At 36.6% G+C, this 22,410-nt stretch overlaps 1 protein-coding gene across 2 annotated transcripts in view; it reads left to right on the top strand.

The window, feature by feature from the left end:
- The window catches only part of LOC308680833 (septin-2), a 45,619-nt gene extending 23,604 nt beyond the window's left edge, over positions 1-22,015 (top strand). The window contains exons 8-12 of one of the 2 annotated variants that reach the window (XM_081349222.1): positions 11,270-11,371; positions 11,472-11,617; positions 15,029-15,112; positions 17,094-17,151; positions 20,226-22,015. In XM_081349222.1, coding sequence (XP_081205348.1) covers positions 11,270-11,371; positions 11,472-11,617; positions 15,029-15,112; positions 17,094-17,151; positions 20,226-20,294 — 459 coding nt within the window. In that variant the 3' untranslated portion in view covers positions 20,295-22,015. Of the gene's footprint in view, positions 1-11,269; positions 11,372-11,471; positions 11,618-15,028; positions 15,113-17,090; positions 17,152-20,225 lie in introns of both variants that reach the window. The other variant, XM_081349221.1, reaches the window with a different exon arrangement.
- Positions 22,016-22,410: the final 395 nt, after the last annotated feature.

Here is a 22,410-nt window from a genome sequence, read left to right as displayed (position 1 = left end):
CTATTCGCTTTTTCGTTTCGCTTTTTCATTACGCATCCGGTGTGAAAGGGCCTTTACACTGATGTTAAAATAACACTTCTTATGCCACAGTAAAACACTGATGTTCATTTTCAGAAGTTGTAGGGATGTTTTCTCGTCACAAAAAGAATGTGAAACACGTGTGTAGGTTATATAATTTTAAACATATTTTAAAGATAATTTAAGTTTATTTTACACACTTTAAGCATTATCGTATCACATATCGAATATCGCATTATTTATTGAGTTACCGCATATCGCATTTTTCTTCAATATCGTGCAGCCCTAATATATATATATTAGGGCTGTCAAATTTAGCGCGTTAATAACGCGTTAACGCAAAATCATATTAACGGCACTAATTTTTTTAACGCTCGATTAACGCAGCGCGTATTTAGTTTGACCCGTGACCCAACCCCTATATGGAGAAATGGAGATACACAGTGTTGGCAACTTAGCGACATTGCAGACCCCTTTAGCGATTTTTTTCCCTTCAACAAAGCGCCCAAACCTTATTTAGTTTCTGAGAATATACCGGTACCGCCGGTACTGCCCTCTCAGCACGCGCGCGCGCCTCTCTCTCTCTCGCTCTCTCTCTCTATCTCTCTCTCTCTCTCTGCGTCTCACGCGGAGGAGCAGCGCTTTAATTCAGTTAAACACAGATATTATGTTGCTTCTCTAATTTTGCAAATATAGCCGAAATCAGAGCACGGATATTAGCTTATGTGTATTTGATTTCACCAGACGACGGCTCGATTATCAGAATTTTTGTGCAGATTAACGTCTTGGAAGGGAGAGCTGGTTATGTTTATTTGGTCGCGTTTCAGTCACCATTTCAAATTCATTCCGTTGTTTGACAACAGAAACAGTAAAATATACGTTTTATTGAGAATGTATTGATAATTTAGCTTCATCAAAATGGGCACAGAGAGAGACAAACTACAATGTAATAATAAATGCTAAATGTACATTTAGCATTTTCAGAAGAGCTGCCCTGTCATGCAAAAATCTAAACATTTTTGTGTTAGTAAATTGCTCAGTGCAAAGAAGAGAAGTAATGGGAACCTGGTATTTCTTTGTTCTTTCTACATGTGTCTAATAGACATGAACAAGTTCTTTGAAAAACATCTATGACCTTTGAAACATGTCTCGTCTTCATGCTATATTGACTATGGTTTTAATAATAAACATACATTTGCATAAAGCATCTATATTTATCAATGCCCACGTTGATTAGAGTATTACAAACTTGAAAAGTATAAATTTAAGGTATATTTAGAACAAATAAAAAATGTGCGATTAAATGCGATTAATCGCGAGTTAACTCATGACAATCACGCGATTAATCGCGATTAAAAATTTTAATCGATTGACAGCCCTAATATATATATATTATTTAAAGCAGGAAATAAACTGATAAAATATAAAGATTTAAATGTGTATATGTATATATATATATATATATACCATGTATATGGTTTTCAATGTTGTGTCAGATTTTCTGACCACACTGTATGTTTATGTTTTTGTGGCCGTGTGGTCATTAAGCTCAGGGCTTTGGTGTTAAACGTGTTGTTTACTGTATGTTGTAGGACACTGTTATTCGTGATGTGTTAAACCAGTGAGGTCACCTTGTTTTCAAGGCTTTCCAGTCTTTTCATTCATCTGATCTTGATATCATGTCTTCCTCAACTGCAAAGCTAAAACTGTGAATATCTCATGGTTTGGGTTTGGGTTTGTCCGTGTCCACATTCCTCCCTTAAATGAGGGTGTGGATATTTATGTATGTTCTCAAGCAGAATGATTGCATCCTGGAATTGCAGCTCACGCAGCCCATATACAACCATAAATATCCAGCAACGGTCACATACGCTTTCTGTGACCAAGACTTAACATTTATTTAACACTTCAGTTTTTCAGAATAGAGCATTGTTACCACTGCAAAGGTCAATACTATTCAGAGCTGGATAAAAATGGCGGACATTCTGTTAGATAAACTGAGATTTTGACATCTTACATCTCCCTCTCTCTGTAAATTTATTATTATTATTATTTATTTTATTTTTTATTTTATTTTTTTTCTGTTTATATATGGACAGTTTTCATGGCATCTGTCTGTATATAGTTCAGTGAGCTTTGATATGTTTCTGGTATGATAACTTATCATAAAAATATTGATCACAAAAAAAAGAATGGAGACTTGTAACACCTCCACTTAGTACGGCACAATTCAAATCCAGTTTGCTTTAAATAAACATGCTTTTGAAGAAGCGTATTTAACGCTTTAAAAGAAAAATTCACTAATACTCGCCCTCATACCGTTCCAAATCTGTTTCTGAGTTCATTTCTTTTATAGGACACACAGTGAGTGTTGGAGTGCTCACACTTTTGCATGCAAGTCTTTCAAACTGCAAAAAGGACATAAAACCACCAAGAAAGTACTATTTAAATAGTCCATACAGCTTAAATAATTACTAAATAACAGTGATTAAATGGTGAATAATGGCTTACATTTCTGTCTGACTTGAAATATAGCGCACAAATCATATGGACTATTGTTATACTACTTTCATGGTGCTTTTGTGTCCATTTAAAGCTTGAAAGCCTCAATGACCAGTATGATTCTTCTAAATTGTCATACATGGTAATTAAATATAAATTGTTTCTTTAAAGAGCATCTCTCATCTTTGGAATACCAAAATGTGTTGCTGATAATGAAATACTAGGATGCCTTCAGCAAGAAGTTACAATCAGCTCAAATTCTGCTGTTCTTATCCAATTGTTCATACTTAAATTGTAGCATCTGGTTGCCAAAGGCCTCCACACACACACACACACACACACACACACACTCATCCCTGACTGGAATTTGCTGGAGTGAGCTTCTCCTCGCATCCCGCTGTTTCAGAGACGCCGGATTAACATTAGCCCTGGTACCAACACACACAAACAGGTCCAAGTAATTGGTCAGTCCTGTTGAGTTTCTTTCAGAATTATATAAAACCCCTGTGTGTTTTTGTACGAATGAAAGGCCTTCACGAGCTGCAGGTAGCCAGCGGTTTTATCCCGAGACAAGGGATCACAGTTAAGAACTTCACGGCTTTGAAACGCTTTACTGCTGAATAGTGATTTTTTTTTTTTTTACAGTATTTCATAACTGTTCATAATGCTGAGTTCTGACATTTTAAACCACTAAGTAGAATCTACATGATAAACAAAGTGTTTTTGTGTTAAAAGCGACGGTTTTAAACAGTGTAAAAACTGCAGGGAGTGGCTGGATTCATGCTGAAACTTGATTGTGAGAAACTACTGTTTTGCTGCCTGAAGTATAATCTCATAATAATTGGTCTGTAGACAGGAAAACTATATTTACCTTATTTTGATGTGTTATGTACTTATATAGTGCCCGTCCTGTTTGTGGCTCCTATTTTTGTGCAAGTGACCAAATGTTTACGAGCCTTTTTAGTTGTACAAGTGTTACATTATCCAACTAGTGCGCAGTTATTAAGATTGTGTCATTTTAGAGATTCTTCTGTAATCAGGTCATTTTGTTTGTGACCTAGTGCACCATTTTCCTTTACACTCAAAGCATTTTCTGGCACTCCCAACAGGTTCCCAGAGTGCCAGATCCATGTTTAGGTGCTAATATTTACAGATGCAATAATTTAACACATTCGGATTTTTCTGTCCCGTCTGTCTGCATTCACAGTTCAGTTTTGTGCTGTATGAAGTGATTTGTGTGCATATTGATCCATGCCGTGTTGTACAGTTGGGGAGCACATTCTCATCTCTCAGTTGTTCCTCAAATGTGCATTTTAAGGCGTTCTGTATTTCGTTTAAAATGTAAGTTGCTTACAGAGTGCTTCATAAGGACTGCAACTAGCATAAAGATGTGAGCTTGTCTAACTGGTTTAGTATTTATATATCTACTTGTTTGCTACTTATGTTTACATTGAACTGCTAATTAAGGCACATTCACACCAAGAACGATAACTATATTAGCGTCCACACCGGGTGACGATATCGTTCTGTTTATTCTAAGCGCGCTGCAGTTTTGTTGTCGATTTAAATGCTCAAGCTTTTTACAGTCGGATGGATTCTGATTGGCTGCTAATGTTTTAATTGTTCATCATATATACTTTCTCTTTGTCGTGGGGGTGTAATGGTACATGTATTCGTCCCAAACTGTCCCAGTACGTATGTCATGGTTCGGTGCATAGAGTCAGACTACGAATACAGTCAGTCAGAGACGATCCACACTCCAATCCAGAAGGGGGTAATGCAACGCTGTTTGCTAGCCAGGAAAAAGAGTAGAAGAAGAAGAGACGATCTACGCACCAACCCAATACAAGAGTTCAGATGACATGCAAGCAGGGGGTAATCTATCAGCCGGAAACTGAAGCTTCCCCGGGAGCCGCCATTGATTAGCAGACCATCACCTGCTGTTAGCATTCCATTGACTCCCATTCATTTTGGTGTCACTTTGACAGCGAATAACTTTACATCTGAGGCGTTTAAAGACTCCATTTGTCCATTATTTATTTCTTAAGAAACACAAAAATGTATAAAAAGCTCAATTTCCTTGTATCTTACGTCATGGCCTCGTAGAAGCAGTTTTTGTAAAAGTAGGCTAAAGATTACGTCATAACCACGCGACTCTCTGTCGCACAGTAGAGAGATTACCGTATGGACAGGAGGAGAAGCTCGTGGGCAATCGGGGGGACGTGGAGGCAAAATAACAAAATAATTAATCAGAATACTTAGCAAAAGTTGCTCCTGCTCCTAGCTCATGAACACCTTATACTCGTCTGTGCATGCAAGGGCTTGCTAGTAGCCTATACGCTGAGTTTCAATACGTTTTTTGTGACGCTCTCCACAAACTTCACGGTAAGAAACCCGGGGCGGCATCCTGTTTGTTTTCTTTAATTTACAAAAGAACAATGTTTTGTTTTTATTCTGAGTGTATACAAATAAAAATAGACCCTTTACAGTTGTGTATCTCTTATCTGTTTAGCCATAATGACAGAGTATTGTTGTTTCCGCTGTTATAATGAGACAAATTCATTTGGCTTTGTGACGATTGTGTCGTGTAAGTCTCACTACTGCAGTCCAGTGATGAAATATGCATGGAAATGGGAAGCCTCAGCCGCCGCTTCACTCGCTGTCTCCTCGTGGAAAGGTGAAGTAGGCATAGATGTGGGATAATTTTCACTTTTCTTTCATCTTTCCATGGTTTCTTGAAAAAAAAGCGTATTGATATTGAACTTTGCATTCGGTTTACACTAAAGGAGGCTGTACTGTACCAATAACCTCAGTGGGGTCTAAACACCCCTCTTGCTAGTTGGAACAAACTGTAAATTGCACAACTGTCTATTCAAAATAAATGAAAAGAAACCTAGCATTGGGGATTTGTTGCTTTTTTTTTCTGTTGTACCGAACACATGTCGAACCGTGACCCCAAAACCGGGGTACGTACCGAACCATGACTTCTGTGTACCGTTACACCCCTACTTTGCCGTTATCATTATAGTTATCATCCCTTGTGTAAACAAGCCTTTAGACCCCAAACTTTTAAACAGTGCTTTATGCATTTTTTCTTTATTCATGCATGCAACCAGATCTGATCTGCGCCCGATCTCGAGGGAAAATCAGAATTGGTTGACCATGTACATGCAGCTTGATTGAGCGCTTGGCTGAAGAGACCAACTCCAACATCCAGCCCACACAAGCTTCGCCCAGTCGTACCCACAAATAGTCTTGCTCCGCAAACACATGGTCACGACTCATAATGCATCCTATGACAAACAAATTACAAGCATAATCCCTTCCCTTTTCAGTTCAGAGCCATGGAGAAACTCCCGTGCCATTGTTCCAGGCCAGACTCCAGGTGCCTCTGCCAATCGCGTGGAGGTGCTGCCAATCCAAACACATTTAGCCTCAGAGAAAGACAGGGGGAGCTAATGATTGTGTTGAAGCCTGCGCCGATAACTCGCTTCGAGATTCTCGTGCTGCCAATAGATTCTGGAAAATCCTTGTGCCAGTGTGTGAAAGGTTCTTGATGTTTTGTTTAGGACATCATTTATTTTATTTATTATATCAGGGGACGAAGACGCTACTTTTCAAAGAGGATTTTAGCATGCTGACTGATTGTCATGCTTTTGGATGCTAACATTAACTGTCAGCACACTTAAAAAAGGTTGCATCTACAAATTCAACCTTTCTGGTCATGTAAAACTGTAGTCATGAAAGAGTTGCTTTTTGTACTTTTATTTTAATATTGGTCAATGTACTGTACACCAGTGTTATTTTAGTATTATATTATAGTTTTTATTTAATGTTGAATTAGCTTTTATTTTTAAATAAATTAATTAATTTTTGTTCAATTTTTGCTTTGTAACATTTCAAATTTTCATTTTGAATCTAATATTTAAAAATGGTTTCGCAACTTGAAGGTAACAAAAATGTTTTTAATTTAGTTAAGTAGTTAACAATAATAAAACGCAGACTAATACTCGTGCACTATTCTATGCTTCGTGTCGGCCAGTTCTTTGCCTCCACGTCGTGCATTAAAATTGTCTAATAGTGTATTGTGTGTCATTTGTAAGCAAGTAAAAAAAATGTATAGAGCACATTTAAATTCAGCTTACACTGACCAAAGTGCTGTGCAAAACAAACAGGAAATACAATAAAATATAAAATGACAAAGATAACAGTTACTAATCCATAAATTAATAATCAGGAAAGGCTAAAGAATAAAGACGTGTCTTAAGTCTAGATTTAAAAACATAAATAGGAGTTGAATTGAATTGAATTGAATTGAATCCTAAAAAAGACAGGAAGCCAGTGAAGATAAGCTAAAATTGGAGTGATATGATCATGTTATTCTGCACTAGTTAACAGTCTAGCGGCTTCATTCTGAACCATCTGTAAACGTGCCAAGATTGAGGAAGACCATGCATGCAACTTTTTCCATGTCTAAAAAGCAAAGTGTCTATTTAAGTCTAGAAATGATTCTCAATTGATAGTATGAGCTCATTTGTTTTCAAGACAAAGCTTAGAGTCAAAGTTAACTCCTAACTTTTTTGCATGTGACTTAGCATATGGTTGTCTAAGTTACTATCTGTAGAGTTTCTGGTTTCGGAGGGACCAAAGATATTCACCTCAGTTTTCTCATTGTTAAGATGGAGGAAATTATTTGCCATCCACTATTTAATATCTTTAAGACAGTCCATGAGAGGCTTCAGAGAGTCTAGATTTTAATGGAAAGTGCATCTGAGAATCATCGACAGAAATGAAAATAAATTTTTACATTTCCTAATTATATTACATAGTGAAAGTATGTGCAGATTAAAGAGTAATGGCCCCAGAATTGACCCTTGAGGAACCCCACAGGAGAGAAAAACTGTCCAGTAGCCACTAAGAGTGTATCATATTTAAGATATGACTCAAACCAGAGTATTTTAATGCATGTCTGAAGGATATTGTCATCTAAAGCGGCGCTCAGATCCAGTAAAATCCTGTAAAGTATCCGAGTCGAATTTAAAACCAGAAGTAACTGTGATAGGACAACTTTTTCCATGACTTTTGAAAGAGAGGGCAATTTTGAAATGGGACGATTTACATCAGCATTGGGCTTTTTAAGCAACGGCTGGACAACTGCATGCATTAAAAACCTTTAAGGTTGTCAGAGGGAACAACATCGTGAGGTGAAGTTGTAGACTTCATCTGCATCTCTAATTTCCTCAGGTCAGAGAAAGACACCGGCTGAAAACTATTCAAAGTGAGAAGGAATGAGGGAGGATCCGATGCCATCAATCTTTTCAATAAAAAAACTCAAAAATCTCACATTTATCAAGGGATGGTTCTACCTTAGAGATATCAGGATTATTGAATCTGGTGCAGTCTCTAGATTGAGTCCCAACGAACTTCTGATGTGCAGCTGTATTTAACGATCAAAATGATAGCATCAACACAATGTATTAACTGGAGTTTAAAAAACACAGATAGGCAGAACGCCAACTGGTATTTAAAAGCTGAATGGACAGACGGCAAACCGACAAACACATTAGCTGCCTGGGATGACTTTGGGACACAACTACTGATTAGCCGCTTATAAAATTGTCAAAATATGTCCCTAATATGCTTTTTTGGTTTCAGTTTTTATATACGGCCATATCTTAACTTCCTTTCCTGTTCCTGTGCATAAAAGTCACTATTGTGCCATTTTTCTTTGTTCATTGTGAAGCGACGTGTTTATTTTCCCATTTGGAGGTCAAGTCATCCAAAAAAATTCAATTTCTCCATCTGTCCACGCCCCAGATTTGGCACGAATGGGAAAGATGGACCTTTATAAATCTCGCACCCTTCTTCATTTTGTTGCTCACCACGGATTCTGTTTGATCAGAGGAAGCTTGTCTACAGTCGTGTTCCCCACGGGCGCAACTGTGCCGTGTTTATTTGGACTCCGAACACGCAACAATGACACCCATGCAAACAATAACACACACGGTCCTGTTTCGCTGCGGTTCCCGCTATGAAAACAGGACTAATCATAACAGGAGGGGATTTCTGTGAAGACCAGCGGAGCAGGAGCTGCTCTCCCATTGAATCGCCGTCCCCGCTGAGATTACATGAAAGCACTTAGAATGTCAGGAAGAGGCTTCTGGTGGCGTTCTGGGCGTCATTACGTAATGGCATTGTGAATGTGCTTCTTAGAAAAACAGCTTTGAAGTTAGAAAAATAAATCCTAATGTCTGATCCACCACAGGTGCTTCAGAAGTGCTATTTTTTATATACATATTTTTGGCTTAAGCAATGCTGTTTTTCAATCTCATATTCTGTTTATTACTCACTTAAAAATGTTGGGTTAAAAATAACCCAACGAATAACCCAACTATGGGTTGGTATGGCACCTTCCCAACTGTGGGTTATTTTAACCCAATGCATTGGGTTAAAATTATTTACTTACTTACTGGTAGTACACCTCTAAACGGTTTCGCTAGTGTAATGTTTTAATTAATTACTTTATTACTGCTAGCGAGCTAACGGGGATAGCTAGGATTAATTTCCTTAAGACTAAAGGGAACTTCGTTTTTTAAAAATATAAAATTCAACTATATAAAATTCATTATATTCAACGTCTCAGTACACAATACTTAATGTTATATATACATAAAAACGTTATATATATATACATAAAAATATAACTTACCTTTCATAATCAGGATGTAGCAGCAGCTTCTGTGACTGTCTGTCACTGGACCGTTTGAACTTGAACCGTCGCTTCGGAAACCGTAGGCTATTTAACCCAACAGTCGGGTTATTTCTAGAAATTACCAAACGATTTAAAAAAAATGACCCAATATTTTTGGAAAATAACCCAACATATTGACCCAATATGTGTAACCTAACGGTTGGGTTAAACAAATAACCCATCGTTTTTTTTTTTTGTTTTTTTTTTGCTTTGCATCAGTTTTCACTGGTTTAGGTTGGTTTAAGGTAAAAATCTTGATGGATGTGTTCAGGTCATAGTGTAATTGGGGCAAGATCTGTTTTGAACAGATTGTATCTGTTATCTGACAGGCTCTAAACTCCCTATGTGTGGATCCAGTAAGTCGTTAATATTAAGTGATTCATAAGATTCTTGTTCTCAGCATCAAAGAGTTTCCTCGGGTCTCTCTGAGAGCGTTCCAGATGACAACATGCTGAGAGAACGTTGAAAGTTGTAGTGTCCAATGAGTTTTTAATGCTTTTTATGTCCATGCCAGAAAGCAGCCATGTGTGTATATATATATATGTATGTTTTTTTTTATTAATAATTTATTTTAATTTAATTAATTCTAAATGTAATGTTATTTTAAATTAACTCTTTAAACCTAATGATTCATTTACAAGTATAATTAAGATGTATAATGTTTTAACTTATGATGTATATAAACGTACATAAATTAAGAATTTATTGTTATTATGCATTTATTGAATAAAAATTTGAAATTTACACTATTTAATTTAAAATTTACAAGTATAATTATGATTGTTCACGCTTATAATTCAGCTAAATCGATTACACTGGGTCTGAACGTAAAGGTTTTTAGCTTATATAAATAAATTTATAATATATAATATATTTAATATAGGTATATGCGTGTATGTATTAATGTTAAAGGTCCCGTATTATGCAAAATTCACTTTTGCATGCTGTTTGGACATAAATGTGTGTTGGCAGTGTGTGTACACAACCAGCCACGACCTGTTTTCAGAATGCTGTTTTAGTGAGGTCACGAAGCACAGGCCCCGCCCACGAGTGTTGACAGACACTGCCGTTTCAACATAGCCCCGCCCTGATCGAGTTCACAGCGAGTTGTACACATCCGCCATCGCTGCACTGACGAGAATGTCTCCCAAGCGTTGTAGGTGTTGTGTGGCTGGATGTATTAATCCACATAGCTCTAGGCAGCCAAGACGAGGTGGAATTATTTTGTTTTTAAAGAAAATGCTCCCTCAACTCTACCGAAATTCGTTTATGTACTCACGCACTTCTTATAACTTACTGTGTTTACTCAGCTCTTATGGTGATTTTCTGAAGTAAAACTGACGCTTCATCTTTTGTGTGATGAACAATAAACTTTATTAAACTCATCAGTATATGTTTGATCATCATTCGGACCTGGTCCGAAACAGCAGACTTGTAGGCTATTAATAATGGATAGCCTACATACAAGCAAATGACAAATACGTTATAACCGTAATTAAACCAAAGAGTATACTCTTTGATTAAACTACTAAACTATACCTGTTCCATCTCTATACAGCACTCTGACTCTGTAGGCATTATTGTCCGACTCGAAATGAACACCGTTACTGAGAGTTTCTGATATTATCATCATTCCTGAGCGCGAGCTCATGAAGCTCCGCCCCCTGTGCCGTGCAGCAGCAGCTCATTTGCATTTAAAGGGCACACACTAAAACAGCGCGTTTTTCTGAGCCCCAAAAAATGACAATTTAAACATGCTGTAAAAAATGATCTGTTGGGTATTTTGAGCTGAAACTTCACATACACACTCTGGGGACATCAGAGACTTATTTTACATCTTGTGAAAAGGGGCATTATACGGGACCTTTAAATAATTATTTAATTTAAAATATACAAGTATAATTAAGATTTTTTTTACGCTTATACTTCAGCTAATTCAATTGCACTTGGTCCACAGACCAAGGTTTATAGCTTTTAAAAAGTTTTTATTTCGTGCAGATTTTAGATGAGATCAGTGAGCAAGGGATCCGGATCTACCAGCTTCCCGACGCTGATTCGGACGAAGACGAAGAATTCAAGGAACAGACGCGTGTCCTAAAGGTCAGAGGTCAAAGTTTTTAAGTTCATTATCAGCTCTGTAACACTTCCCGACCCCCCCCAAAGGCTTTGATTAAAGTTGAACGAGTGTGTTTGTGTGCAGGCCAGCATCCCGTTTGCCGTCATCGGCTCCAACCAGCTGATAGAGGTGAAGGGGAAGAAGATCCGTGGACGCTTGTACCCGTGGGGGGTGGTGGAGGTGGAAAACCCCGAGCACAATGATTTCCTCAAGCTGCGCACTATGCTGGTGTGAGTACACACACACACACACACGTTACCTAAACACGTTTAACCTCCTAAATATGAGAAACATAATAGTAAAAACTGAAAAGGTGAAACTGTTTACATGACCATTTCCACCCTCTGAACCCGAGAGTCCATCAGAATATTTTTGTTGTCGTTTCTTTTGTAAATGAAACTCTTCACCTGCCAAATGAGTAACAAGGCTTACTTAACAATAGAGCGTTTGCAAAAACACTTTAACCCTCGTGTTATGTTGGAATTCTGTGCACTCCCCTTATGTTCCGGGTCAAATTGACCCGCATTGGATTCAATACAATTCCTCAAAAATCACACTATGAAAAACAACAAAGATTCAGGTTCAAACTGTAAACTTTTAATATCAACATTTGTCAAATATTCCAAAAAATATATATCTTAAGATATGATTTAATGAAAATGTTTTTTAACCATTTTTTAAAACTATTTAAAATTTGAATATACGTTATATTTATATATATTTGCATATACATTTTTTTTTGACTTTTTTTTTTTTTTTTGCTTAGAACATCATAACTGAACAATTAATCAATTAATCTGAGCTAATTTTTCCTGCTGTCTATGTCGAAGTCTCAATATATTTCAGATATCTTGAATATATAAATGAGAGCTTATTTTACTATCTGTGTCTGTCAAAAATTTTCATTTGTAATTTGCAATTAATTCTGAACACCATGATTTAGCTTTTTCAAGTGCGTTTGGTTTGGGTTAAAGCACTTTTAGATACACTTACACTTTAGAACTAGAGTTGATGCCCTGACATACATAAAATAAATGTTTTTATTTTGTGTCTGTACAGTTGCTTTTGAATAGCTGACTATGATGGTCAAATTGACCTGCGAACATCACAAACGTAATAGTAATTTTGTTTGTATATGTAAAAAAAAAAACACCAACATGTTGAAACTTTACATGCATGTTCATGATGATAAATGTGAAAAAGTCACAAAATATCAAGAAAAAAAAAAGGTTTAATATTATTTCAGGTAGCTTGAAAAAATAAATGATAGGTAATTTTTACCATCTGTGGCTGACAAAATATTTTTCAGCATTGAAATAAGTGTGGAAAACCAATTTTTTTAGCTTCATAAGGTAGTAAAAAAATAAAATAACAAAATATAACCAAGAAATGTTATTATTTTTGGTCCGTACAGTTGCCTTAGAGCGTTAAAATATGCGGGTCAAATGACCCGCGAACATCACGAAAAGAACAGTAATTTTGTTTGTATATGTCAAAAAACACCAGCATGTTGAAACTTCGCATGCATGTTCATGATGATAAATGAGAAAAAGTCACAAAATATCGAGAAAAAAAACATAGGTTAACCAGTATTTCCAACAACTAGAAAATCTAAACGGGTCAAATTGACCCGCAACATAACACAAGGGTTAAAATCAAATAACAAGGACCGGGTGATTCGTACAAAATGTTTTCATTCCAAAAGTAAAAAATATTTTGGCATAAAGAAAATTAATCCAGTTTTATGACCATTAAAATGTATGCATTTTCGACGCACATGTCCACTCCAAATTCTCTTTAATGTAATGCGTCTGCATGATTTATTTATTCTCAGTGGTGATTCTCATAAGTCATGAGTCTCAAAACTGTATTTTAAGGAGAACTGAACACCTTACAGTAAGGTTTTATTTGTTAAAGGGATACTTCACCTCTGGGAAGATGAATGTGTATTTAAAATAGGTCATTTAAGTAGAAGAAATGTGGAGAAATTTTTGAATTTGGAGCTTTCTAGACTGAGAAAAGCCAGAAAATGTATTTTTGGCTTATGTGGATGAAAGACAACAACTCCCAGAATGCACTTGCTTCGCTGCCTTAGGAGGCCACGCCTACCGGTTAGAGAGCACAGTTGAAAACAACAAGGCTAGCCTAAGTAAGTGATGAGTTTGCCAGGGATTTAGAGACCCAAAATGTCCGGGATTCGGCTTTTGCGTTCTACAGTCGCCATTCATCATGTTTACTGTGGCGAGCAGGACGAGGCTGACGGCCGCGGGAGAACGGCGCGAGGCCGGTGGCTTCATTACTGAGACGCGCCGGGTCTCGCATCTCTCACGGAGGAGCGGGAATTTTCTTAGCAATGTTAAAACGCACATCAACCTATCCTAACCTTGTTTAGCGTTCATGTAAACACTACAGTCAGATTCACCGATCGGAATTAATTCAGCTAGATTGAAACGAGAGGTGTGCATGTAAACATTGAATGGCGACCGCAGAACGCAAAAGCCGAATCCCGTACATTTTTAACGATCTCGCCCGCCGGACAAGTCCGGGAAAAAGATGGTAACCCCTACTTACTCAGCTTTCTCCTATTATTCAGCTTTCTCCACAGAACAAGAGCATGCTAGCTTAGCTTCCAAAGAAAGACGGCTGATACTGTGTACATTCTGTGAGTGAGATCCCACCCTCTATGGGCGGGTTGAAAACATGCGGAACAACGCCATCTACTGGCTGTAGTCTTTAGCCTCTGGACAGAAAATCCTCCGATGACGCAAAATGACGATTTTTGCGTCATCGGAGGATTTTTTCCAGACAAAAAATACATAAATCTCTCCTCTCAGGGGGATATGAGGGGGGAAAGCATGGTAATTCGAAAATACTACAGGTTTTCTACTAATACAAAGCTTAATGCTAAATCCTGAAGTAACCCTTTAACTATATTCAACATTAACTAACGATGAACAATACTTCTACATTTATTAATCTTAGTAAATCTTGGTAATTTCTACATTTACTAAAGTTGTATTTGTCAACATTTGTTAATGCACTGTAAACTAAAATGAAAAAAAAAGAACAATTAGAGCTTTACTAACATTTACAAAAATTAATGATTGCTTTAAAAAAAAATATCTCATGTTAACAATTGAGACCTTAATGTAAAGTGTTACTTAAAAATAAATGCATTTAAATCAGCATACAAAATAAAAGGTAGAACAACAGACCCCACAATGATGTACAAATACTTCAAATAATAATGTTTTAAGTAAGGTATACTTTAAATAATATTAATTAGTGAAGGGTTATTTTGCACTATATTATTGAGAAATTTAGGAAAATTTGATTAATTATTATGAATATGTCTCAATGAAAAAAATCTACTGGTGGAAAAATAGGCTGTAATTCCTTTATGCAAAAATATAGTTTCTTATTTCTTTGATTTTGGAGGAAATATGTCCCGTGAGATATCTTATGAGACATAATTTGGGTGACCGTTGGCTTGATTTCTCCGTTTGTTCTGCAGCGCCCTCTGCTGGCATAAATCTGTAAGCTTTGTGTGTGTGTGTGTGTATGTGTGTGTGTGTGTGTGTGTGTGTGTGTGTGTGTGTGTGTGTGTGTGTGTGTGTGTGTGTGTGTGTGTGTTTGTGTAGAACTCACATGCAGGACCTGCAGGAGGTCACTCAAGATCTCCACTATGAGAACTTCCGTTCAGAGAGACTAAAGCGAACTGGCAGGTAAGGCAAATCAACAAACACGATCCCAGATTGCCAAGGGGTCATAAAGTGCCGTTTTCCTACTTAATCACTGTTTTATTGACACCCGGCATAAATACACACATTTTAAAAGTTCAAAATTTAAAGATTTTAAAGTTGAGACCTGATGATCAAACATTACTCAATCACAAACTTGCTTGTTTGATTGGTAAAATAGAAATAGTGCAGAACCTTAAATATTTCTGAAGGGATTTTCCATAAAACTTATTTTAAAGGTGCCGTAGAATGGATTATTTTATTATTTTATAATGTTTCCTGGGGTGCCCTTATAATGTTAGTATTTTTATTAGATCAAAATTTGTTATAATTTAGAAATAAAAGGCATATTTCCTAGCCTGATTTCATACCCTGATCTGGACACTCTGTTTGAAGGGGCGTGTCTGCTGTGAGACTTCAGTGTAAACGCCCACTGCTGTGATTGGCTGACATGCTTGCATATGAAATATCTGGCATTACATGTAGAGCTATCTGGAAAACATTTACTATTACAGCGATTATACGTTTTTACTATTACAGCTATCGGGATTAACGAATCATGATAAGTTTTTTAAGTATTTAGATCTATTCCAGCATTGAGCAGATGACAGCCTGTCGATCGCGTGAATGAAGATCTTATCACTGCAACGCGATTTACTGATGCATAAACAGTGTTGAACGACTTTGAGAGAAAGATTATCTGTCTGGACTTGAACAATTACACATCAGAAATTCACATAACCCACTGGTTCTCCAGAGGCTCGGATGAAGGAGCTAAAAAAATACTTTTGTGTTCATTTGTACATCCAAACACTGAGCAACTGCCATGCTTCGTTCGCTCGTCTGCAAGCCACGATGTCTCTCGAGGAAAAAACAATATCGCGCTGGATCTGGATAACACAGTGTAAATTATCGTTAATAAAATCACTACTTACCGCTTGCGGGAATATAACGTTAGTTGAAATTGCCCCCTTTGTCCGTTTAAGACGCCGAGAGAAGCCTGGCTGCTTGATATTGTTCCAGGTTAGAAAAACAGTCCGCGGTGAAATGGGCAGAGCAACTAACAACTTCGAATTAAACTGTAGCGGTATCCGATTATAGATAGATTATAGATAGATTATAGATAGATCTGCCATTTTCTCTATGATCCTCGCTTGTTTCTTCACCTGCAGAACTTCTGATGATTCGGCTGTGCAGTTTCGCCTGGCACTGAACATGGGCTGGCTTATGCAAATTTTTAGAGGCGTACATATTAATGATCCCAAATGTTGCGTCACAGTTGGTGTTATGTGGAGATTCGCCTGTTTTTCAGGGGTGTTTTTCAAAAACGAGATTTAAATAAGAAAGAGAAAACTATGGTGTTTGAGACTCACTGTATGTCATGTCCATGTACTGAACTCTTGTTATTTAACTATGCCAAGATAAATTCAATTTCACATTCTAGGGCACCTTTAAATTTGTCAAAATCCTACAAATTAGACTGTCTGACCCTACTGATCCCCACTACATGTGAACGGAGTTTGCACATTTCCATGGTTAATAGGACTCTATATACTTAATTCAATGTCTCCTGAATTTATTGCATTAAATTATTATTTTTTTCTCAAAGCTAACGCACAACAAATAGCAGAACAAAATGTAAGCTGTCAGTGAAACAGGCTTAACTCGTGTGACACGTCTGCGTCGTGTTTCAGTGACTTGTGATCCACAGTTTGGGTTTGTCAGAGCTGCACGCTTTCATTGACTTTCCCAGTTTAATTCTCACATTTATAGTATTTAGAGCTCCTAACTTTATAAATAAGCTGTTTTACTATGAGGAATGAGTAGCTCAAAATGTAAATCTGTATGCAGGTGCGAGGTACTTTAGATAATTATACCGCTCACGCTTTTGCTCAGTGTCGGCATGCAAGGGATTTGAGTGAATGTTTGGTGTATATTTGTGCTAAAACCATGTGTTGACCAGCAGGGCGGTTGAGGAAGAAGTGATGGACAAAGACCAGATCCTCCTGGAGAAGGATGCTGAGGTAAGTCACAAACACATATGCATATCATCGGTTCAAACTACATGACTATATATTAAGATTTTGTAATTTAACTTCTGCTCACCAAGGCTGATGTAAAATATACAGTAAACAGAGTAATATTGTGAAACCATACATATCGTCCATATCATGCTTAATTTGTTTACGATACTCTGGCCTATGGGAATGTATATCCCAGTCAGGCGCGGATGCAATCAGTGCAGTTTATAAACATGCATGTCTGCACAGGAAATGACATCAACTTCCTGCAGCACTGAACATAGAGTATGTACACTTACAATGTAAAGAGTGTGTGTATACAGGTTTAAAGGGATAGTTCACCCAAAAATGAAAATTAGCCCATGATTTACTCACCCTGAAGCCATCCTAGGTGTATACGACAATCTTCTATTAGACGAATACAATCGGAGTTATGTTAACAAATGTCCTGGCTCTTCCAAGCTTCATAATGGGAGTGAATGACTTTAGAAGTCCATTAAAGCGCATCTATTCATGATTAAAGTGCTCGACACGGCTCTGTGGGGGTTAATAAAGGCCTTCTGAAGTGAAACAATGCGTTTGTTTAAGAAAAATATCCATATTTAAAACTTTATCGACTAAAATAACTAGTTTCCGGCAGACGGCCTATGCATCGATTTACGGCAAAAGAGTAACACTTGAACTTGACGCACAACGTAATGACGAACGCGGATGTTTGAACCGTGAGACGCGTCAATAGAGAGCCTAAGTCCCTCCCCTCTGCTTCCGGCTCATGACCTTATTTCAGAAAAAATATGTATGGTAGTCAATGGCGAGAGACAACTTATCTTTTTATTCCGTCTGAACTGTGCCCTGAATTACACATATGATGTTTATTAATTTAAAAGATAATTATGAAAGTCAAGAAAGTCGCAGTTTGTCATAAAACAGAAGAGTAACATTTAGTTTTATGTGAAAATCGCTCAATGAACTAAATCTCTCGTCTCGCACTATGTACGCCACCAACATCACTGTCACCTTAGCGCGTTTTATCTCGTTCTTCCAGAACTTTTACGATTATAATGATTATAATGTAAGACTATAGAAAAAATGACAGACGTTAGCTTCAGTATAGTTAGCTTCAGTATAGTTAGCTTCATTCATTGAGAGAAAAGGTATGACGTCACATGTGCGCCTTTTGGGTTTGTAGTCTTTGTAATTACGTATTTTCACAGTCTTATACCTCAACAGTTTTAAGTTCAAGGGTTAAGCCCCATTCACACCGCCAGCGACTTAGTCGCTGTATATTGCTAGTCTCTGTACTGTGAAGTCGCTTGTGGGCGTTCGTAGTGCTGTCGCTCTAATGTTATTGGTAGACTGCACGTCTGGCCATATCTATACAAAATACCATCACAAGTGATATATACAACTATATCATTTTAATTTGTTGCTTTTGGCTTGCTCAGCTGGGGATATTTGGGGATATTTAATTTAATTAATCAATCAACAATACTATTGATCAGCATTACCAAACGTGGACGTTTTCCACTAGAAACAAACATTGCTGTATTATTTTAATTTAATACTGTGAAGCTGCTTTGATACAATCTGTATTGTGAAAAGCGCTATATAAATATACTTGACCTTACTTGAGTTAGGCTCAAAAGAAATGGTATGCTGTTGGGAGAGTGTTTTTATATATCTACAGCAGTGTTCAGTGGATTAAATCATTTAGCCTACTAGATTAACGATCGATCAATCAACAAATTAACTCATGCTGTCATACATTACTAAAATGTCATTCGAATTTGACAAATAATACATTTTCTTGTCCCTGATATTCAACATAGTGCAAGGGAAACTGTAAAATGAACTGCAGCAGTGCTAAACTTGCTCCAAAAAATTACAACACTCAAACTAAATGTGTGAATTAAACTCGACAGTTTCTTTTTCATGCATCATTTTATTATATCCATGTATGTGGTTAGTTACAGTCAAATCATATAAAACAGTGAAATCGCCCTCGAACTCTTCTGTCTGTCTGCACTCGAGACGGTGACGTGAGCTGAGCTCCACTGAAAGTCTTCTTTCCTATTGGTTGTCGCTCGCGAAAATCGCTTCTCATTTGCATAAAGTTTAAATTTCTGAACTTTTGTCGCGTGTCTCGCGTCGCTTGACGTCGGAAGTCGCCAGCGCTCCATTAAAATGAATGGGATCATGACGCTGCGTGTCACTGTAAACGGGGCTTTACTCTTTTGGCGTAAATCATTTTTGGGTGAACTATCCCTTTAAGCTTGCGCAAAGATAGTAAAACCTGAAATCAGCTACATTATGGGAAGCAGCCAAAAGCCCCAAAGAGGAAAACAGATTAATAAACATGCTGAATAAAGTTTTAATTAATATGTAAAAGTGCAAAAGTGAGCGTTAGGTTTAAGGGATAGAAAATATCATTAGCTTAATATAAAAATGGAAAGACTGCACCAAGATACAAAACAAATACAAGTGTGTTTTAAGCATCATCTTCATCATCAGTGATGTATTTAGAGGATCAGTTGTGTACAGTATGTTCTCTAATTATCATGATTGTAGTGATTAGACCTTACTTAGAGTGCTGTGTAATTGTGTTTGTTTCACTGTGTTTATGTGTACGTGTCAGTCTACACGAGGTGTAACAATGTTAGATGTTGTGCAGTAAAGTGTGAAAATACACAAACGCACACTTCTGATTGGAAATTTAGATGGAAATAATATGTTCTTTATAGCACCAGATGAAATGTTATAATATAGTGATACATACACGTGTGTTCAAAAGTTTAGGTTCGGTAAGATTATTTTATGTTTTTGAAAGAAGTCTCCTCTTGCAACCCATGCTGCATTTATTTTGGGAAAAAAAAGAAAAGAAAAATACAGTCAAATCTGAAATATTGTGAAATATTACAATTTAAATCTATTTGAATATATTGTAAAAAAAAATAATTTATATCCTTGTGATCAGATGATTTGCTCAGGAAACTTTTCTACTTATGAATTATTATTACAGGTATTAATTTGTTTATATATATGTTTAATAAGCATATTATCCACTTTTTCTTTTGCAGCTGAGACGCATGCAGCAGATGATCGCTCAGATGCAAGCTCAGATGAAGATGAAACCGGGAGACGACTAAGTGTGTGCGTGTGCGTGTGTGTGTGTGTGTGTGTGTGTCTGTTTCTATGTTGTGGGAACAGGAAGTGCCATCTGACTGGAGGTTGCATTTATCCTACCCTTTTCTAAACACTATTTTCTCATATCCCTCATGTTTATCAGATTGATGGAACATAATGTTAACGATGCATAATTAATGTAATCAATCACTATCGCAGCTCCGCCCATATGAATAACCTCGCCACTGAAACCAACGGTCCATTATGATGTCGTTTAATCAAGTCTTTGTCCAATCAGGTTAGATGCCGTTAATAATTTATATCATGATTCTACCGACAATGTCAGCATATGTTCATCTGTATATTGATCGGGGTTTGTGGTCAGCTCAGAGACCCCGAAGGCATGATGTTTTTCTCTGCCAAAACACTCTTTTTAAGCTGCTTGGCTTGTACCAGTCGTGCTTTTCACGCATCAGACTGGCATACGTTTACCAGATAACCTCGTCGAGACTTTATAGAGTGCTTGTGGATAAATAGGATCAAATGAGTGGATGTTGTACTTGTAGATGCACCTGGTCAAGTTTACAGTTTTATCAAATGGACAGGTTCATAATCGTGATGCATTCACAGACATTAATTAATATCAGAGTTTGTTTAAAAATGTTTGTTTGTGTTCAGAAAAAGCGGTCATGTGTGCTTAGCACTACGTTCTTGATGGAGAAACATAGACTGAGATGCATGTCAAATTTCATCAATATCAAAGAAAATTGTCTTTCTTTTCAATGCATTTAAATCTCTATTTGTCAAGTCAAGCTGTGCGCCGGGCAGCGTTTCCCTCTAGTGGACGCTACGGGAAAACAAGCTGAAAGCTACTTTGCCAGATTGATCATGAAAAAACTAAGACTACAATTGGACAATCTCTTGACATCATGTTGCATTTTGTCAATAATGCAATATCTGATCAGTATCTTTTTTGAAAGGAAACATTGCACAAGAGTTCACCTTTCATATTTAGAAAGCGTGAATATTAATGGTACTAAAATGAGGATAAAGACAAGTTATGTTTATTGTGGACGCACTGGGTGTCAGCTGTATTTTAATTCACAGAAATGCCTTAAAACTCCACTTAGATGCACACATTTGTAGGCTTTCTCTTCTTTTATACTTATATCCTCATGGTGTGGGGTTTTCTATCAGTTTTATTGCTTTTTTACTTTATTTACTACTTTGAACAATAACATCTACTGCAGTGGACTTTATATTTTTTGTTTACCAGCTGGTACGTTTTACTGTATGTTTTAAGAGTTCGCCTTAACGGTCTAAGAAACGCACCATCATTTGACAGCATTGTAGTGAGTTATCTGCTAATCACTGATGTCTGCAGTAAACACACTGATTTTGTTTGGTTGTCTTTGTGGTTCAGCCCAGTTATTTTGACTTGTTATCTCCTGTTTAGGCCTTTTTAAAGAATTAACAGTTGTGCGGTACAGTAACGCTTACTTCCCTGTTTTACATCTTCCTTTTTGTACTTGCTCGTGTTGAGAAATAAATATCTTTCTGAGTCATTTGTTTTGAATGCTTTAATTTTCTGCAAGCATGAATGTTTGAATTCTCAGAAATGGTTTGTGTATTTGTATGAATATCATTCATTTCTCTTCGTACACGGTAAATTATATTTTGCTCAAAAGTGAAAGATGGGACTCTTTCATTCACCATTTTTGAATAAAGTTTCATTGATGCTGCAGATTTTATGCTTATCCTGATTAATTTTTAAAAAGAATGCTTGGCACATGCTTTTTTTTTTTTTTTTTTTTTTAATATAAAACTCATTGACACCAAATATAGTTTTTTTAACTAAACAAACAATTAAATTTAAAATGCTAAATTAATAAAGTGAATTATTAAGTAAAAGCCTTGCATATTTTTTATTCAAGCACTTTTAACTAGATGTAATATAATTAATGAAATTATTTTTATATTGTAATGATATTTAAATCTGAATATTTTGCACCCATTTGATTTTATCTTTTTAAATTCAAAATGACACGTTTGCTAAAGTAACAAGCACAGCTGTAGTTTTTTTTTATTGCAAGAAAAATGACAATAGTGCACACTTTCACAGGATGTTAAACATTTTAA

The sequence above is a fragment of the Scardinius erythrophthalmus genome (assembly GCF_964197995.2).
Source record: "Scardinius erythrophthalmus genome assembly, chromosome: 20".
NCBI lineage: Eukaryota > Metazoa > Chordata > Actinopteri > Cypriniformes > Leuciscidae > Scardinius > Scardinius erythrophthalmus.
The sequence above is the reverse complement of the archived record's forward strand: the minus strand, read 5'-3'. Positions and strand labels throughout refer to the sequence as shown.